A 15450-nucleotide genomic window follows, 5' to 3' on the forward strand; every position below is an offset into this window, starting at 1 on the left:
CTTAATTAATGAAAGCTTTTAGCTAGCAGCTGCACCGGGGAACTGTTTACTGCTTCTTTTTTCTTTCTTTCTTATTTGGTTTTAATTTATTTCGCTGACGTCCTCGTCGTTGAGAAATTGCATGCATGCCGGAGAGCCAAATAAGAGTCGTTTTTCTTTTCTTTCTGATAGAGAGAGGTGGTTGAAAATGAACCATCCGTCCTTTAGTCGAGTCTGTCCCACGGCACACTGCTGCATGCGTTACATGCTCGTTAATTTGGGGGAAATAGAGAGCGAACGACGCAGCGGAGAAGAGACAAGCTCTCCTCACTCTGACGGCCCATTAGTGCCTTCATCTTTGATGTTAGCTGCAAACGCTAGCTAAAAACAGACATTAACCGACTGACTTCCTCTCGTCAGGGAGCGTGTCATGGAAAAAACGTCTCACAGAAACACAATCCTGGCTCATATCCGATGGAAAATATGTGGACAAAAAAGGTCCGTAATCATGGGAAACAGTTCTTAAGACAATTTTGACAGAGTGCACAATGGGTTTGAGTGTTGTTTTTGACTCTGCTGGATTTATCTTACCATGGTCCCCACGCTGTATGTGGCCGCCGGGCCGATGGTGTGGTGATATGGGTCAGTAGTTGCATAGACTCTCCCATAACTGCAGAAACATGAATCAAGAGATGCTTTAATATGTATAAAAACTCAATATATTAAAAACATGTATACAAATTTACCCTAAACCTATAGTGATAACAAAAACAAACCCATTTTCTGAAGCAACCATGTAATTCTAGCTAGCTTCAACAAGTCTTTGAACTGTTTATCGTGTGTTTCACGGGACTCGTACCCGAGCACACGGCATCACAAGTGTACCAGGTGAGTACAGTGCAAGTTTACTTTGTAAGAAAAGTCATACATATGTCTGGGTGTGTTCCAAAACCTAGTGAGTTCCCTAACTAGACAGACTTCAAAAGGGACTCAAAAGTGTTTTAGCCAAATTTAACCTACAAAAAGTGATTTTCTTCAGTATTTTTTTGTCTTGTTTTCTAGTATGAATATACAGTACCGTAAGAAAAGCCATGGAGCTGATTATGTGATGCGACATTAGTTTTCAAACCATGCATGACGGTAAAAGTGTTTTGAGATCATAACATAACATTATGCATCAAAATAATAATCTGGCCCTGTAATCATGATTTGTGTGAAAAGGAATAAAAGTTGGTGTTTCACTCATGTTTATTTCAGCTGGAAACTGCCTGTAAACCCTAACGCTCAAAATAATTAATTGGTTTGAGTAGGACAAACTTAAATTAAACAAATTAAACAAACACTTTTATGAGTATTCAGCACTTTCTTTTTCTTTCATGTTCACAGAACTGATATATTTTAAGTAATCTGAACTGTTTCATTGTTTTGAGTTTTATGAACTTGTTTCTTTTAATTTAGACAAACTGAAACTGGGCTGGGATTTCTGTTTCCTAGAATGCTTTGCCCATGTCACTCGAAAGAGAGAGTAAATGCTTAAATTAAGTGTTATATAATGTATTTTTGGGCAAGATTAATGCTAAGTGGGAGATTTAGTAGTGATTAATGTTTTGTTATGCTAAGAAGAGTTTCTGTTAATGTGGGTTTTTGGAGAGTTACCATCATAGTGACGAGTGGCGCGTGCGGCTTGGTTTGAGAGCAAGCATGTGCTTTATATTGCTGTACTCATACAGCAAGTGCTATACCATGCTATTGCTAATATGTTAACAAATTAGCAAGTTAGAATTTTCTGAATTAGCTTGTTATAGCCAGCTATGTTTACACTAATAAAAATTTTCACATTGAAGTTATATGAAAATTTTAAGTTAAATGTATGAATTAGTGTACTCAAACATTTTAAGTTAAGAACAATTCAAATCTGACAGTTCTGCTCACTTAAACTTTTTAAATTTCTTAACTTAAATTTTTTGAAGCAATTCAAAGTTTTGCCAACTTATTCAGGCTTACAGTGTATGTATAGGTTTTTATTTATTTATTTATTTTTGGAGTTTTGCAAAAATGTAGGCAGAGACACGTTTTTACAGTAGAAAAAGGTTGGGATGTTTTTTTTGGGCTTTTTGCCCAAAAAATGCATGAAAATTTTCAGGTGTGAACTGGTTCATAGGAAGAATGCATAAGAGAAACTTTCTGCTGAACAGCCCTCATAAACAATTTTGGGTTGTACTTTATTTCGATGGTCCACATTAGACATTCTACTATCTATAAGCAACTTGTCAACTAAGTCTCATTAGAGTATTAGTAGACTGTAGTAGACCGTTAGGGTTAGGTGTTAGGATTCAAGTTGTAATAAGATAAAATTGTCAGTAGAATGTCTGTTGAATATGTAAGCTTGTTTCCACCATGAAACAAAAAATTAAAAAAGGTATTTGCAACTCTTTACTTCACAATTCTGACTTTTTTTTCTCAGAATTGTGAGATATAAAGTCAGAATTGTGAGTTATAAAGTCAGAATTGTGTGATATAAAGTCAGATTTGTGAGACAAAGTCAGAATTGTGAGATATAAAGTCAGAATTGTGTGATATAAAGTCAGAATTGTGAGATATAAAGTCAGAATTGTGTGATATAAAGTCAGAATTGCGAGTTATAAAGTCAGAATTGAGTTATAAAGTCAGAATTGTGAGATATAAAGTCAGAATTGAGTTATAAAGTCAGAATTGCGAGTTATAAAGTCAGAATTGAGTTATAAAGTCAGAATTGTGATATAAAGTCAGAATTGAGTTATAAAGTCAGAATTGTGAGTTATAAAGTCAGAATTGTGAGTTATAAAGTCAGAATTGAGTTATAATGTCCAATTGTGAAGGAAAAAAGACTGATGTTTTTTCTCAAAATAGCGACTTTATATCTCACAATTCTGAGTCAGAAAAAAGTCAGAATTGTGAGATATAAAGTCAGAGAATATAAATTGTGAGATATAAATTGCAAGAAAAAAGCATGCAATTCTGACTTTATAGCTCACAATTCTGACTTTATAAGACGCAATTGCGAGTTTATATCATGCAATTCTGAGAAAAAAGTCAAAATTGTGAGATAAAAAGTCACAATTACCTTTTTTATTTTTTTATTTAGTGGCAGAAACAAGCTTCAATAGTTGAGGGAGCATCAAAATAAAGTGTTAGCAGATATTAAACAGACAGTCTACTACAGGGGTGTCTAACCCTGCTCCTGGAGGGCTACCACCCTGCAGATTTTAGTTAAACACACCTGAACCAGCTAGTCATGGTGTTTAGGGCTGCTTGATAATTACAGACAGGTGTGTTGGAGCAGGGTTGGAACTGAAATCTGCAGGGCGGTAGCCCCCCAGGAGCAGGGTTAGACACCCCTGGTCTACTAATACTCTAATGACTGATAGTTGACATGTAGTTGCAAAGTTACTTATTAGTAGAATGTCTAAAGTGGCCCATCAAAACCCAACCCAACTTTGAGTTGACTTTTTTATATTTCCAAGAAAAACTTTCAGGTAAATGGCAAGAAGAAAGAAGAAGACAGAATAAAACAAATTAAGCATAAAAGAAAAAAAGAATGGCTGAAAAGAGGGAAAGAAAGACTGAGGTGTGTGAAGGCGAAGAGAGCGAGATGCCGCCGCAGGCTTCGTGTCGTGTTGCTGGTTTGGAACTAATCCTCCACAGGAAGGACAACACGTGTCATTTCCTTTCATTTATATTACGCATATTCCACTCTCTGCTTCTTCTCCACATACAGCTTGCAAATGAAGGTCTGCAGAGAGCAGATAAGAAAACACAAGCCTTCGGCCGCGGGCAACAACTCGAACAGAGGGCGAGAGAGAAAAGGGCAGCTTTACCGTAAGAGATATATATGTGCTTTAATGTGTGTGTGTGTGTGAAACTGGACGATGAGTGTGCTGACTCAGTCTGGATTGGCAAGAAACCTGCTTTGAAAGCACAACACTGACTTCACCACACCGCAAAACATCATTTCAGTAATCGCTATAATTAGTATTATTGTCTTGTTTTCCTGTAAAAATATCCAAATGTCCTTTAAAGCAACATAAATTTACTTGAGAAGCAAAAGTTAAATTAAAACTGTTATTTGGTTTCAGAGAAGGGTCTTGAATTACGTTCATTTCTCTTTCTCATTAGCAAATGGCTGCCTCACTCAGACTTATTCCCCTTATGTGAATTAAAGCTATAAAACAATATATATATAAAATATTAGATGAGAAACAACTTAAACTTACATGCTAATTAGAAATGTTGTTGTTGTTGTTGTTATTGTTGTAGTAGCGAAATACGTTTAAGTACTAAAATGAGTAAAATAAATAATTATAAAAGAAATATTAAAATAACAAAAATAAACTAAAAAAACATATGAAAATGACTAAAACTTAAATTAAAATCTAAAATAAACACTAATTATATTAATATATACTCAAAACATTAGTAAAATATTATAATAGTATAATTTAAAATAAGAAAATTACTAAAACTGAAATGAAAAATGAAAACTGAAAATATAAAATAAACTAATTATTAATAAATACTCGTACATACTCAAAACGTTAATAAAATACTATAATAGTATAATTGAAAAATGAAAACTGAAAATATAAAATAAACTAATTATTAATAAATACTCGTAAATACTCAAAACGTTAATAAAATACTATAATAGTATAATTTTACATAAGAAAATTACTAAAACTGAAATGAAAAATGAAAATATAAAATAATTACTAATTATATTAATAAATACTAAAAAATATTAATAAAATACTAATAGTTTAATTTTACATATGGAAATTACTAAATCTGAAATGAAAAATGAAAATATAAAATAAATGCTCATTATATTAATAAATACTAATAAATACTAAAAATATTAATAAAATACTAATAGTATAATTTTACATGAGAAAATTACTAAAACTGAAATGAAAAATGAAACTGAAAATATAAAATAAATTAATTATTAATAAATACTAATAAATACTCAAAACATTAATAAAATACTATAATAGTATGATTTTACATAAGAAACTACTAAAACTGAAATGAAAAATGAAAACTGAAAAAATAAAATAAACTAATTATTAATAAATACTCAAAACGTTAAAATACTATAATAGTACAATTTTACATAAGAAAATTACTAAATCTGAAATGAAAAATGAAAATATAAAATAAATGCTAATTATATTAATAAATACTAATGAAAACAGAAAATATAAAATTAAAATCAAATTCTATTAATAAATACTAAAATAAATAAATATTATAATACTATATATATATATATATATATATATATATATATATATATATAAATATATACTAAAATAACACTGTAACATAAAATAATAAAAATAATAATAATAATAATAATAATAATAAATATACATTCAATAATTGAAAAATGACTAAATCTAACACTTTACTTTAATACTGTAAATGAAAAAAAAAACCTTTTCAGTGATTTACTCATCTGCCACAATAACAACAATATCTCATTATCTTCTCATTATCTTTCTCATTATCTCCTCATCAGGAATCTTGGGCAAAAGTCTCCATTTCATCTCCATCTCATCTCTATGCTGTCTAGCAGAAACAACTGAGATTTCACAGAGATCTTTGCTGTAAGCTGGATGGGTTCTCGTTGAGATTTCTGACCTAAATATCAGAAATGTGTGCAGTTAATGAATGTGGTGTGCTGGTGTGTGTGCGCATGAACACGTACCTGTCACTGTACGCTGTAGCCGTCGCAGGCTGAGTATATCTGTACGCCGCGTATCCGCCCTGCAAACACACAAAACAATCATTTATGCATTTATTTATCTATGCATCTTTAGTACATTTGTCCTATTGTTTCACTAAGCCTTCTCTGCAAAGTATGCTGCATTCACTTCTTCAGGATTATGCACTCTCAGAACAAGCGGTACACCTTTTTTTACCCCTTAAGGGTGCATATTAGAACCTAAATGAGCACCTTTTGAAAGGGTACAGCCCCAGTGACAGCTTTTGTACCTTTTTTTCTCTGAGAGTGTGTAGCAAAGCATCTCAAAAGTGTGCATATGATGCTTTCAGATGCAGATCTCTATGTTTTGAAACACATCTGCCTCTGTGTTTTTGAAAACGGAGCAGATTCTGTTGATTTGGCGCTTGTATCATAATCAGCAGAGACTCTGAGGTGGAGTCGAGCTCATTTGTCTGTAGGCAGATCGCTAATAACACACATTAATCAGAGCGTCAGAACGAGAACAGCCGCTGTTTTACATTCTCCGGCCCGGTACACACAGAACGCCCATGAACCTCCAGCACGTGCCACTGGGAGGCGCTACAACACACGCTTTTGGGATGCTGAGTGTGGAAGCTTTACATTGATAATGTGTGGCGCATTTTGAAAGTTTATGTGTGGGGAATTTGAGACAGTCAGTACAGAACGGCTTGTGCGTTACTGATACGAGCACACAGAGACTCTCCAACACTACGGGAAGGCTTGAATTACACGGCTTGATTTCCCGTCACTTGGAAAACAATTTAAACGGGAAGAAGTTTGTGAGTGAAGGAGTGAAATCAGGTTAGAGGTTGAGCGGGGGATTGTGAGGTCACGTGACCCCTCCTCTGCGCTCCTGTGGGGACAGGAAGTGAGGAGGAGCAGGCGTGGTGAACTTCCTGCGGGACTGTGCTGATTGGAGCCCCAGCCTGCGAACACACGGGGTAATAAATCAGACTGTCAGCACCTCCGGCCCAATACACAGAACACGCCTTTATCAGGACACTGAGAGCCCGACGCTAAATATAACAGACCACACCACTGAAGATGAGAGAACGAGAGGAGACCAGCGGAGAACAGAAAGAGACGAGGGAAGAATGATGAGAAGAGAACACTGTAAAACTGAACAGTCAAATTAATTGAATGAAATTAATTTGTTTCACTCAAATAATAATGAAAGTTCATTGTACTTAATAGGAAAAAGTTACGTGAACTCAAAATCTCATTGTAGTAAGCTGAACTTAATATGATTGGGTTAAATGTAAATGCTTAAATGTTTTGAGTGTTCTGAACTTATTGAGTTTTACAGTGCTCATTTGTACCAATGTAAGTTTTAGCTTAGTCTTCTGTAACTTTATTACTTTGAGTTTGATGAACTTAAACCATTTAAGGCAATCGGTTTCCTCATTCAGTTTGAATTCAGGCAACAAATCTAACTAAGCCTCAACAACTATATAGCTACTTAAATGGATTGAGGATTCCTCAATCCATTTAAGTAGCTATATAGTTGTTGAGGCTTAGATTTGTTACCTGAATTCAAACTGAATGAGTGGAATAAACCTAAAATCTTTGAGTTTACACTAATGATTGACTAAAGCAATACTAAAATATAAGTGAATTTAAGTCGCAATCGGCAAATGGTTTGAGTTACTGTATAACTTTTTGGGTTTTACAGTGAAGATGAGACAAAGATAAAGCTAAGAATAGATAAGATTCTTTAAAAATAGATAAAGAAAAGAAAAAAATGTGGAGAAAATCAAGTTAAAACAGCCACAAGACACTTAAAGGACAGAGAACTGAACAGAAATACACAATAAACAGAGAATGAGAGAGAGAGATGAGCGTGAACGTGTTTGTCCTCCTGCGGTCACTGAGGGTCAGTGTGTCACTATCAGTGTGTGTGTGTGTGTGTGTGTGTGTGTGTGTGTGTGTGTGAACAGCAGCGCCGGCGGGAAGATGAATCCGTTTATCTGAAGCCGCTTTACCTTATCAGTGACTCACTGGAGAAACACACTGAACGCTCACTACTGAGGGTCCCTGCATAGACAGCAGGACCACCAGCAATGAAGAAATCACTCCAACACACGAACACACACACAAACACACACATGAACACACACACAAACACACACACACACAAACACACACACACTGCTGCTTGAGTCCGGCTCACACTAACACTGTTCTCTGTAAACTCTCTCTCACATACTGCTGTTAAACAAGTCAACTTTTCTCTTCCTTTTTAAGCGGTTAAGAAAACACCAGGGCATCAGACCAGGTTTGCGAGGCCTGCAGCAACAGTGCAACAAGGTCATGGGTTTGACTCCCAGGGAACGCATGAACTTATAAAATATTGATCTTGAATGTAATGTAAGTCGCTTTGGGTAAATCCAGCTGCCAAAAGCATAAATGTCAAGTCAATTTTATTTGTATAGTGCTTTTCACAACGCACATTGTTTCAGAGCAGCTTTACAGAAAATCATACTGTTAACATTTATAACATCTCAATATCTTCATGCCTTATAGTAGCGTTTAGCAGATTACATATGAGCGTCTTTACATTTCCTGTATGTATGCAGGAAATATCCAACTGTACCTCGGGGTGATAATACAGTGTGTGTCCAGACAGAGCTGGATATACTGACAGTAGATGTACACTTCATTATTCAGTTGTTATGTGCTCATGTTGAGGAATTTGAACACTGTGAAGTGTTGTTCAGAATGTAAATGTTATCAAGGCGTCATTGTGTGTGTGTGTGTGTGTGTGTGTGTGTGTGTGTGAGTGTGTGTCTGTGTGAGAGTGTGTGTGCGTAAGAGTGAGTGTGTGAGTGTGCGTGCATGTTGTGTGAGAGTTAGTGTGTGTCAGTTTGTGTGTGTGTGATATGTGCATGTGTGAGAGTGCGAATGTTTATGTGTGTGTGTATGTATGTGTGTGCGTGTGTGTGTCAGACATGTTCACAAGTCCCTGCGGTCAAGTCCAAGTCAAGTCTTTGTTCTATTTTTATCAATATATGTTTTTTCAGCTAGTTTTTATTGTAATTAACAGTGTATTTAAATATCAAAACAGATTAGTTTTACTTTAAAATTGCCTAATAAAGTACACAAAATACTTTAATAATTTCTATTACTTTCTAACTCTTTACAAAATTATACCATTTAGAACCACCGCAAAGAAAAAAGTGCTGTGTATTTTGAGCTATATGAGTTGCCGTAGTTTGCTGTGGATCTCAAGCAATGCTGGAAAATGTAGTCTTCCAGTGAGCGCCGGCGGTAACTAAACCTATGTACAGATAAGCGTTACAGTAAACAAAACAACGAACAACATTTCCATCTGTGTGTCTCGTTTGTGATAAGGCGATATAATAACGCACTGCGACTTAACAAACCGGTCTGTGGAAAAAAGTCGGACGGACAGGGGCATAAAATGCGTATGGAAGTGTTCATCCAATCCAGATACAAATTAACACGGTAAATCTGGATATTAAATGCATATCAAATACTTGGGCAAAAAAAAAAAAAAAATGAAAAGGACATGTACTTCTTGAAAATGACGGTCACTGCAGCTGTGCAACACCGCAGCTTCCCTTCGGATTAATTGATTGCTTTTCAAATGAAATGACAAAGTTTTTTGCAAGGTAAGGCCTTGGCTATATTGTTATTATTTGTTGCTAATTTAGCAAGTTTTCTAATGGACGATGAATTCACGTGTGTGTGTGTGTGTGAGTGTGTGTGTGTGTGTAGGGGATCTAGAGTTCAGTGTTCAGGTTTCTGTGTTGATGGACTCCAGAGCTCCAGGACTGGAATTTCACTCCTCTCTCATCCCTCAAGAAATAAAGTTACTCACGTAGATCTCGGCTCCGTAGAATCCGTCCTGATACACCACCCTGCGTTCAACAACGAGACAAAGAGAGCGCCTGATTATCACCAATCACACGCAAGAAATGAGCATGAGAACTGCTGCGTCAGGAGGAACAGGATGGTGCAGAATAAAGTCACATGACTGCGAGAAATAAATCACTCTGGTGCAGAGAGATGAAGTATGAGAGCTGCTTCTGCATGCAGGACCACGTCACGTCCAGATACAGCCATCAATCCTTTAATTGCATTAATTAGACGGCATCCTGAGTAATTAATTTAATTAGCGTCGCACGGATCAATATTTGCTGTGAAAAGCCTCCAAATGAAGAGGATTCTGCTGCGGATGAGTAAATAGTCACATTTATTTCTATTGCGCTCTATACAATACAGACTGTTTAAAGCAGCTTCACTCTAATAAACAATATTGCAAAGTTATTGAATTATGAAACGAATATAATTTCATCTGCACAGCAGCTCTACAGAAGACAACAGTGTCGTTATTCAATTTGATTCAGTTCAGTTCAATAACTGTAAAGTTCATCAATTATGAATCAAACTTGACTCAGTTGAGTTGAAGCTTTGCTCTCATCTAACAGTGTCAGAGCAGTTAAACTGATCATGTCAGTGAGTATGAAGAGAGTATCAGACGGGACTCACGCTCCGTACGCCGGGATGGGTGGAGGAGGAGGAGCCGTACGGAAGGTGTTGTAAACGGCACGGCCTCTGCCCCTCAGATGAGCCCCTCTGTACGCCACCGTCGCTCCTGCCGCGGGATACGGGAAACCCGCCACTGCAAACACACACACACACACATAGAGCATCAGCAACTCCTGCTCACTGGCGGTTATGAGGACACACAGAACAGAAGATGTGCTGCATGTGTCTCTGTGACGCAACTAGATATTTCAAGACAAGCTGAGTGGTGTTTGCACATGCAAAACTCATCGTCTTGTTGCGAGAGTGTTCTGTGTGGTTGCTTAATGGTTTCTTTCTGTCTCTGTGATCTTCTGCTCTCATTTTATCATCATATTACGCATTTATCGGCCACCAGTTTTTCCTTTTTTGCCCATTTTATTGGAAACCAAAAGCCTTTTTAACAATTTTTTTCTTATTTTTAACCAATTTATTGGCCAGCAAATGCATTTTAACCATTTTTTTCTTAATTTTTACCCATTTTATTGGCCACCAAAAACCTTTTTAATCATTTTTTGTCCTATTTTTAACCAATTTAATAACCAGGAAATGCTTTTTAACCTTTCCCCTCTTATTTTCATCCATTTAAATGCATTTTCACAATTTTTCCCTTTATACCTTTTTTATTGGCCAGCAAATGAATTTTTTTTCTTTCTTTTTACCCATTTTATTGGCCACCAAAAGCCATTTTAACAATTTTTTTGTCTTATTTTTAACCAATTTATTGCCCAGAAAATGCTTTTTAAAACCATTTTCCCTTTATTGTTATCCATTTTATGGCACACCAAATGTTTTTTTTTTTTTACCAATTTTATTGGCCTTTTGTTTATTTATTTTTTATTTGTTTATTTATTTTTTTACTTTTTTCACCTTATTTTTAACCAATTTATTGGCCAAAAAATGCATTTTATTCATTTTTTCTTATTTTTTTTACCCATATTGGCCACCAAATTTTTTTTTTAACCATTTTTTTTTTCTTATTATTTTTAACCAATTTATTGGCCAGAAAATGCTTTTTAACCTTTGCCCCCTTATTTTCATCCATTTAAATACATTTTCACCATTTTTCCCCTTATACCTTTTTTATTGGCCACCAAAAGCCTTTTAAACCATTTTTTTGTCTTATTTTTAACCAATTTATTGGCCAGAAAATGCTTTTTAAAACCATTTTCCCCTTATTGTTATCCATTTTATGGCACAACAAATGGTTTTTTTGTTTTTTTACCCATTTTATTGGCCACCAAAAACCTTTTTAACCGTTTTTTTTCCCCTTATTTTTTACCAATTTATTGGCCAGCAAATGCATTTTTCTTTCTTATTTTTATCCATTTTATTGCCCACCAAATGTATTTTCCCCCCATTTTTTCTCATTTTCCCCATTTTATTGCCCACCAGAAGTATCTTTTGACCATTTTTCTTGTTTTCCTTTTTTTCTTTTTTTTCTTTTACAATTTTTAAAGGCCAACAAAAGTATTTTTTAAACATTTTCCTGTTGTTTGTTTACCCATTTTATTGGCACCAAATATAATTTTATCATTTTTAATCATTATCTATGCTATTTAATCATTATATAAGTCTTAGATGCTTAGAATAATCTCCTCAAGACATGGTCACCGTGATTTTGCCAAGACAGACATGTTCCTGGATCTACATATTATGTTGATCCTGGAACAACATTCCTATCTGAAAATGTAGTCCTAACCTTTTCCCAACCCCTAAACCTAACCCTACCCATAAATTACCCCTAAAATCAGAGCGAAATGATAGTTGAATAACACTGTTGTGGAAGCACCTAACCCAGGTTATAAGCCTAAACTTGACATAAATGGTAAACTTGCCCCTCAAATCTGATTGGTTGATTGGAATGTTGTTCCAGGATCAACAAATATGTTGTACTTGCTGAAATCACGTTCATGTCAAGACATATAGTTTGATCTCTGTTAGTTTGCTACATCACTGGTATTGTGAGTTTACATCATAAATCTGTCCGAGTTTACCAAGACTTGCCTGTATACAATCTGTTTGTGTACAAGGACTTGGTTACTTTATCCTGACACTGACTGATCAATGAATCACACAATGAAAGGACATATCAGATTTTTTTTTTTGTATCAGTTCAACAAGATAAATATCTTGTACACATTTTAATTATAAAAAGGTAAGAATCAGTCATTGAAAAATAATGTCTGACTCCTCAAAAGTGTCTCCTCTAGTACAGACATCTGAATCATGCCGTGTGTTTGATATATGTAAATTTAAGCTCATAATGAGCAGGCGATAGGCTACACTGCCTCAATAAAAACACATTCATCAAAGCAGTCGACATGCTGTTTTTATAAACCCCCAGAAAAAAAAAAAAAAACAGCTCAGAAAAGCATGAATAGAGAGAAAGACATAATAGTGACTCTATACAGTCACTGACAGGACAGTTACTCTGCTGAAGGACTCATAACCGGACGCGTCACCCGCTCGATCTCATTTACAGCTTCCAGTTGTGTGAAGGAGTTAGAGAGAATAATCCACATGCCGGGGAAGAGACGCAGATTAATCAAATCAACCGCAAGTGCTTCATTATCTCCGTAACGTGCCGAGCAACAATGAGAGAGCTCATCTACACTCATTAAGACACTTCAGACCGGATCTGACTGGAGTTACAGGGACTACACAACAGCTTAAAGGAAGAGATCCGCAAAAAAAAAATCAAGAATTGTGTCATCATTTACTCATTAGCTGCTTTATATTTTCTTTTCGGAGCATGAAAACACTTGGTCACAGTGTGTTTTCATTGTATGGCAAAGTCTTTTTTTTGTTGCACTAAACAACAACATATGGGAGAATAAACGATGACAGAAGTGATGGTGAATTATTCCCTCATATAATAAACCTCCTCTCAGTGTAAAGTGATTCTCAGTGTAAAAGACCTTTAATAAGAGTCATGTTGGGCGTTATCAGTACGAGCGATGCTTTTCTTCATTCGTCAAAGTCATTTGAAAAGATATTCAGCGTCTACATTTCCATCAGCAGTGCCAACACACAAAACCATCATCGCAACGGAGCGACTGGATTCCAGAGCGAGGCCGGGCCGGATACTCTCTGAGCTCATTACCTCAGACTCATCACTAGAGGCTCATGGGAAGGTTTGGGTTGCAAACAACAAAGAAGAGCGAAGAATCTGGCGCCACAAAGGCTTCCATCAGCACAAGTACTCCTTACTACAGTCAAGCACACACAAACCTCAATAAAACACACCTACACATCATCTCACTACACACTGACAAACACAACACATGTGAAGACTGCAGACGCTGAGCTGTACCATGAGAGCTTTACAGGACTATCATAAAAATCTATTAGTAGTATATAGTATATAGCAGTATAAATACACACACACACACACACATAATATATATATATATATATATATGGTAACTAATTATAGATATAAAATTATTTAAATTAAAATAACACAATTTATATAATATTATATTATGTAAATAGTGTAATTATTATATAAACATTACTTACAAATATTAATATATATATATATATATATATATATATATATATATATATATACTTACTATATAATAACTTTTTATATTAATATTTTTTAAGTAATATGTTTATAATAATTACACTATTTACGCAATATTATAATATTGTATAAATTGTCATTTTAATTTAAACAATTTTATATCTATAATTAAAATGCATATTTTATATAATTGTATAAATATATAAATAAAATAATATGTATATATTTAGATGTAGTATATAATTGTATATATTATATAGTTATAATCAATTTTAAATTAAGAATTTCTTATATTTGATATATTTATATTAATAATATATGCAATTTATTACTATACAATATACTATTACACAATTGTATAATTATTATTTTACTAATTACATAATAGTATATAACATAACATAATATAATAATAATATTGTATAAATTGTGTTATTTTAATTTATATAATTATATATCTATAATTATATTATATAAATTAAAGTAGCACAATGTATACAATATTATATTAATTATTATAAACATATTACTTAAAATATTAATATAAATAATATATATATATGTACTTGCTATATAATACATTTTTATATTAATATTTTTGAGTAATGTTACACTATTTACATAATATAATAATACTGTATATGTTATTTTAATTTATATATATATATATATATATATATAATTACAATGTATATTTTATATTATTATATACATTTATAAATAAAATAATATGTATATACTTATATATACTAATAAATAATTGTAAATATTATATAGTTATACTCAATTTTAAGTTAAGGTTTTTTTATATATTTGATATATTTATAATAATAATATATGCAATTTATTTAAAATAATTATACAACTTATAAAATATACTATTACACATAATTGTATAATTATTATTTTATTAATTAAATTAAATTTTTAAAAGTATAATCAACTTGATTTTTTAAAGTCAGTTTAATATAATTTAAGTTGAAAGGACTTGCACAAGCTAGTTGAATTCTGTATGACTTAAAAAGTTGAAATTGCTTAACTTATTTTGATTAGTTACAATAATGTAAAAACATAAGCTGCCAGGACTTACCGATTATGATTTTTTTTTGTTTTTTTTACAGTGTATAGCATAATTTTATGCAGATGCCACTTGGTTAGACATATTTTATATCTAAAACAATAAAATTCACATTTTAAGTGTGAATTCAGAGTCCAAAAGGTGCCCAAATAGCATGAATGAATGAATGAACGGGTTTGGAACAACATGAGTGTGAGTAAATGACCTAATTTCGCTGTTTTAAATAAGTGAGAGGAGAAACATTATTAGTGTGTGTGTGTGTGTATATATATATATATATATATATATATATATATATTATATTTTAGTGACTGCAGGACGACAGCCACTTCTGAACATATGTTGATGTTTAGTCCTGATAAACTGAAACGCAGCAGTCTGTGTGTCTCAGCGGCGTGACGAGGGAACGCACAGCCCTGAGATGATCTGTGTTATTTAAAGGGTCGGGCTCTGAGACGGACCATGAACTTCCTCCAGATGAAATACTAGCAGCTCGTCTCATCAGAATGCAAAGGCTTCATA

The 15450-nt window shown here is 33.7% G+C and overlaps 1 protein-coding gene across 12 annotated transcripts in view; it reads right to left on the reverse strand.

The window, feature by feature from the left end:
- The window catches only part of rbfox3b (RNA binding fox-1 homolog 3b), a 327667-nt gene that overhangs the window by 17634 nt on the left and 294583 nt on the right, over positions 1-15450 (reverse strand). For all 12 annotated transcript variants that reach the window (XM_051887979.1, XM_051887972.1, XM_051887981.1 and 9 more), the window contains 4 exons: positions 10280-10412; positions 9609-9648; positions 5729-5787; positions 571-649 (listed from right to left, as the gene is read on the reverse strand). In XM_051887979.1, coding sequence (XP_051743939.1) covers positions 571-649; positions 5729-5787; positions 9609-9648; positions 10280-10412 — 311 coding nt within the window. The remainder of the gene's footprint in view (positions 1-570; positions 650-5728; positions 5788-9608; positions 9649-10279; positions 10413-15450) is intronic.

This window comes from Ctenopharyngodon idella, chromosome 3 (genome assembly GCF_019924925.1).
Source record: "Ctenopharyngodon idella isolate HZGC_01 chromosome 3, HZGC01, whole genome shotgun sequence".
In the NCBI taxonomy this organism is placed as follows: domain Eukaryota; kingdom Metazoa; phylum Chordata; class Actinopteri; order Cypriniformes; family Xenocyprididae; genus Ctenopharyngodon; species Ctenopharyngodon idella.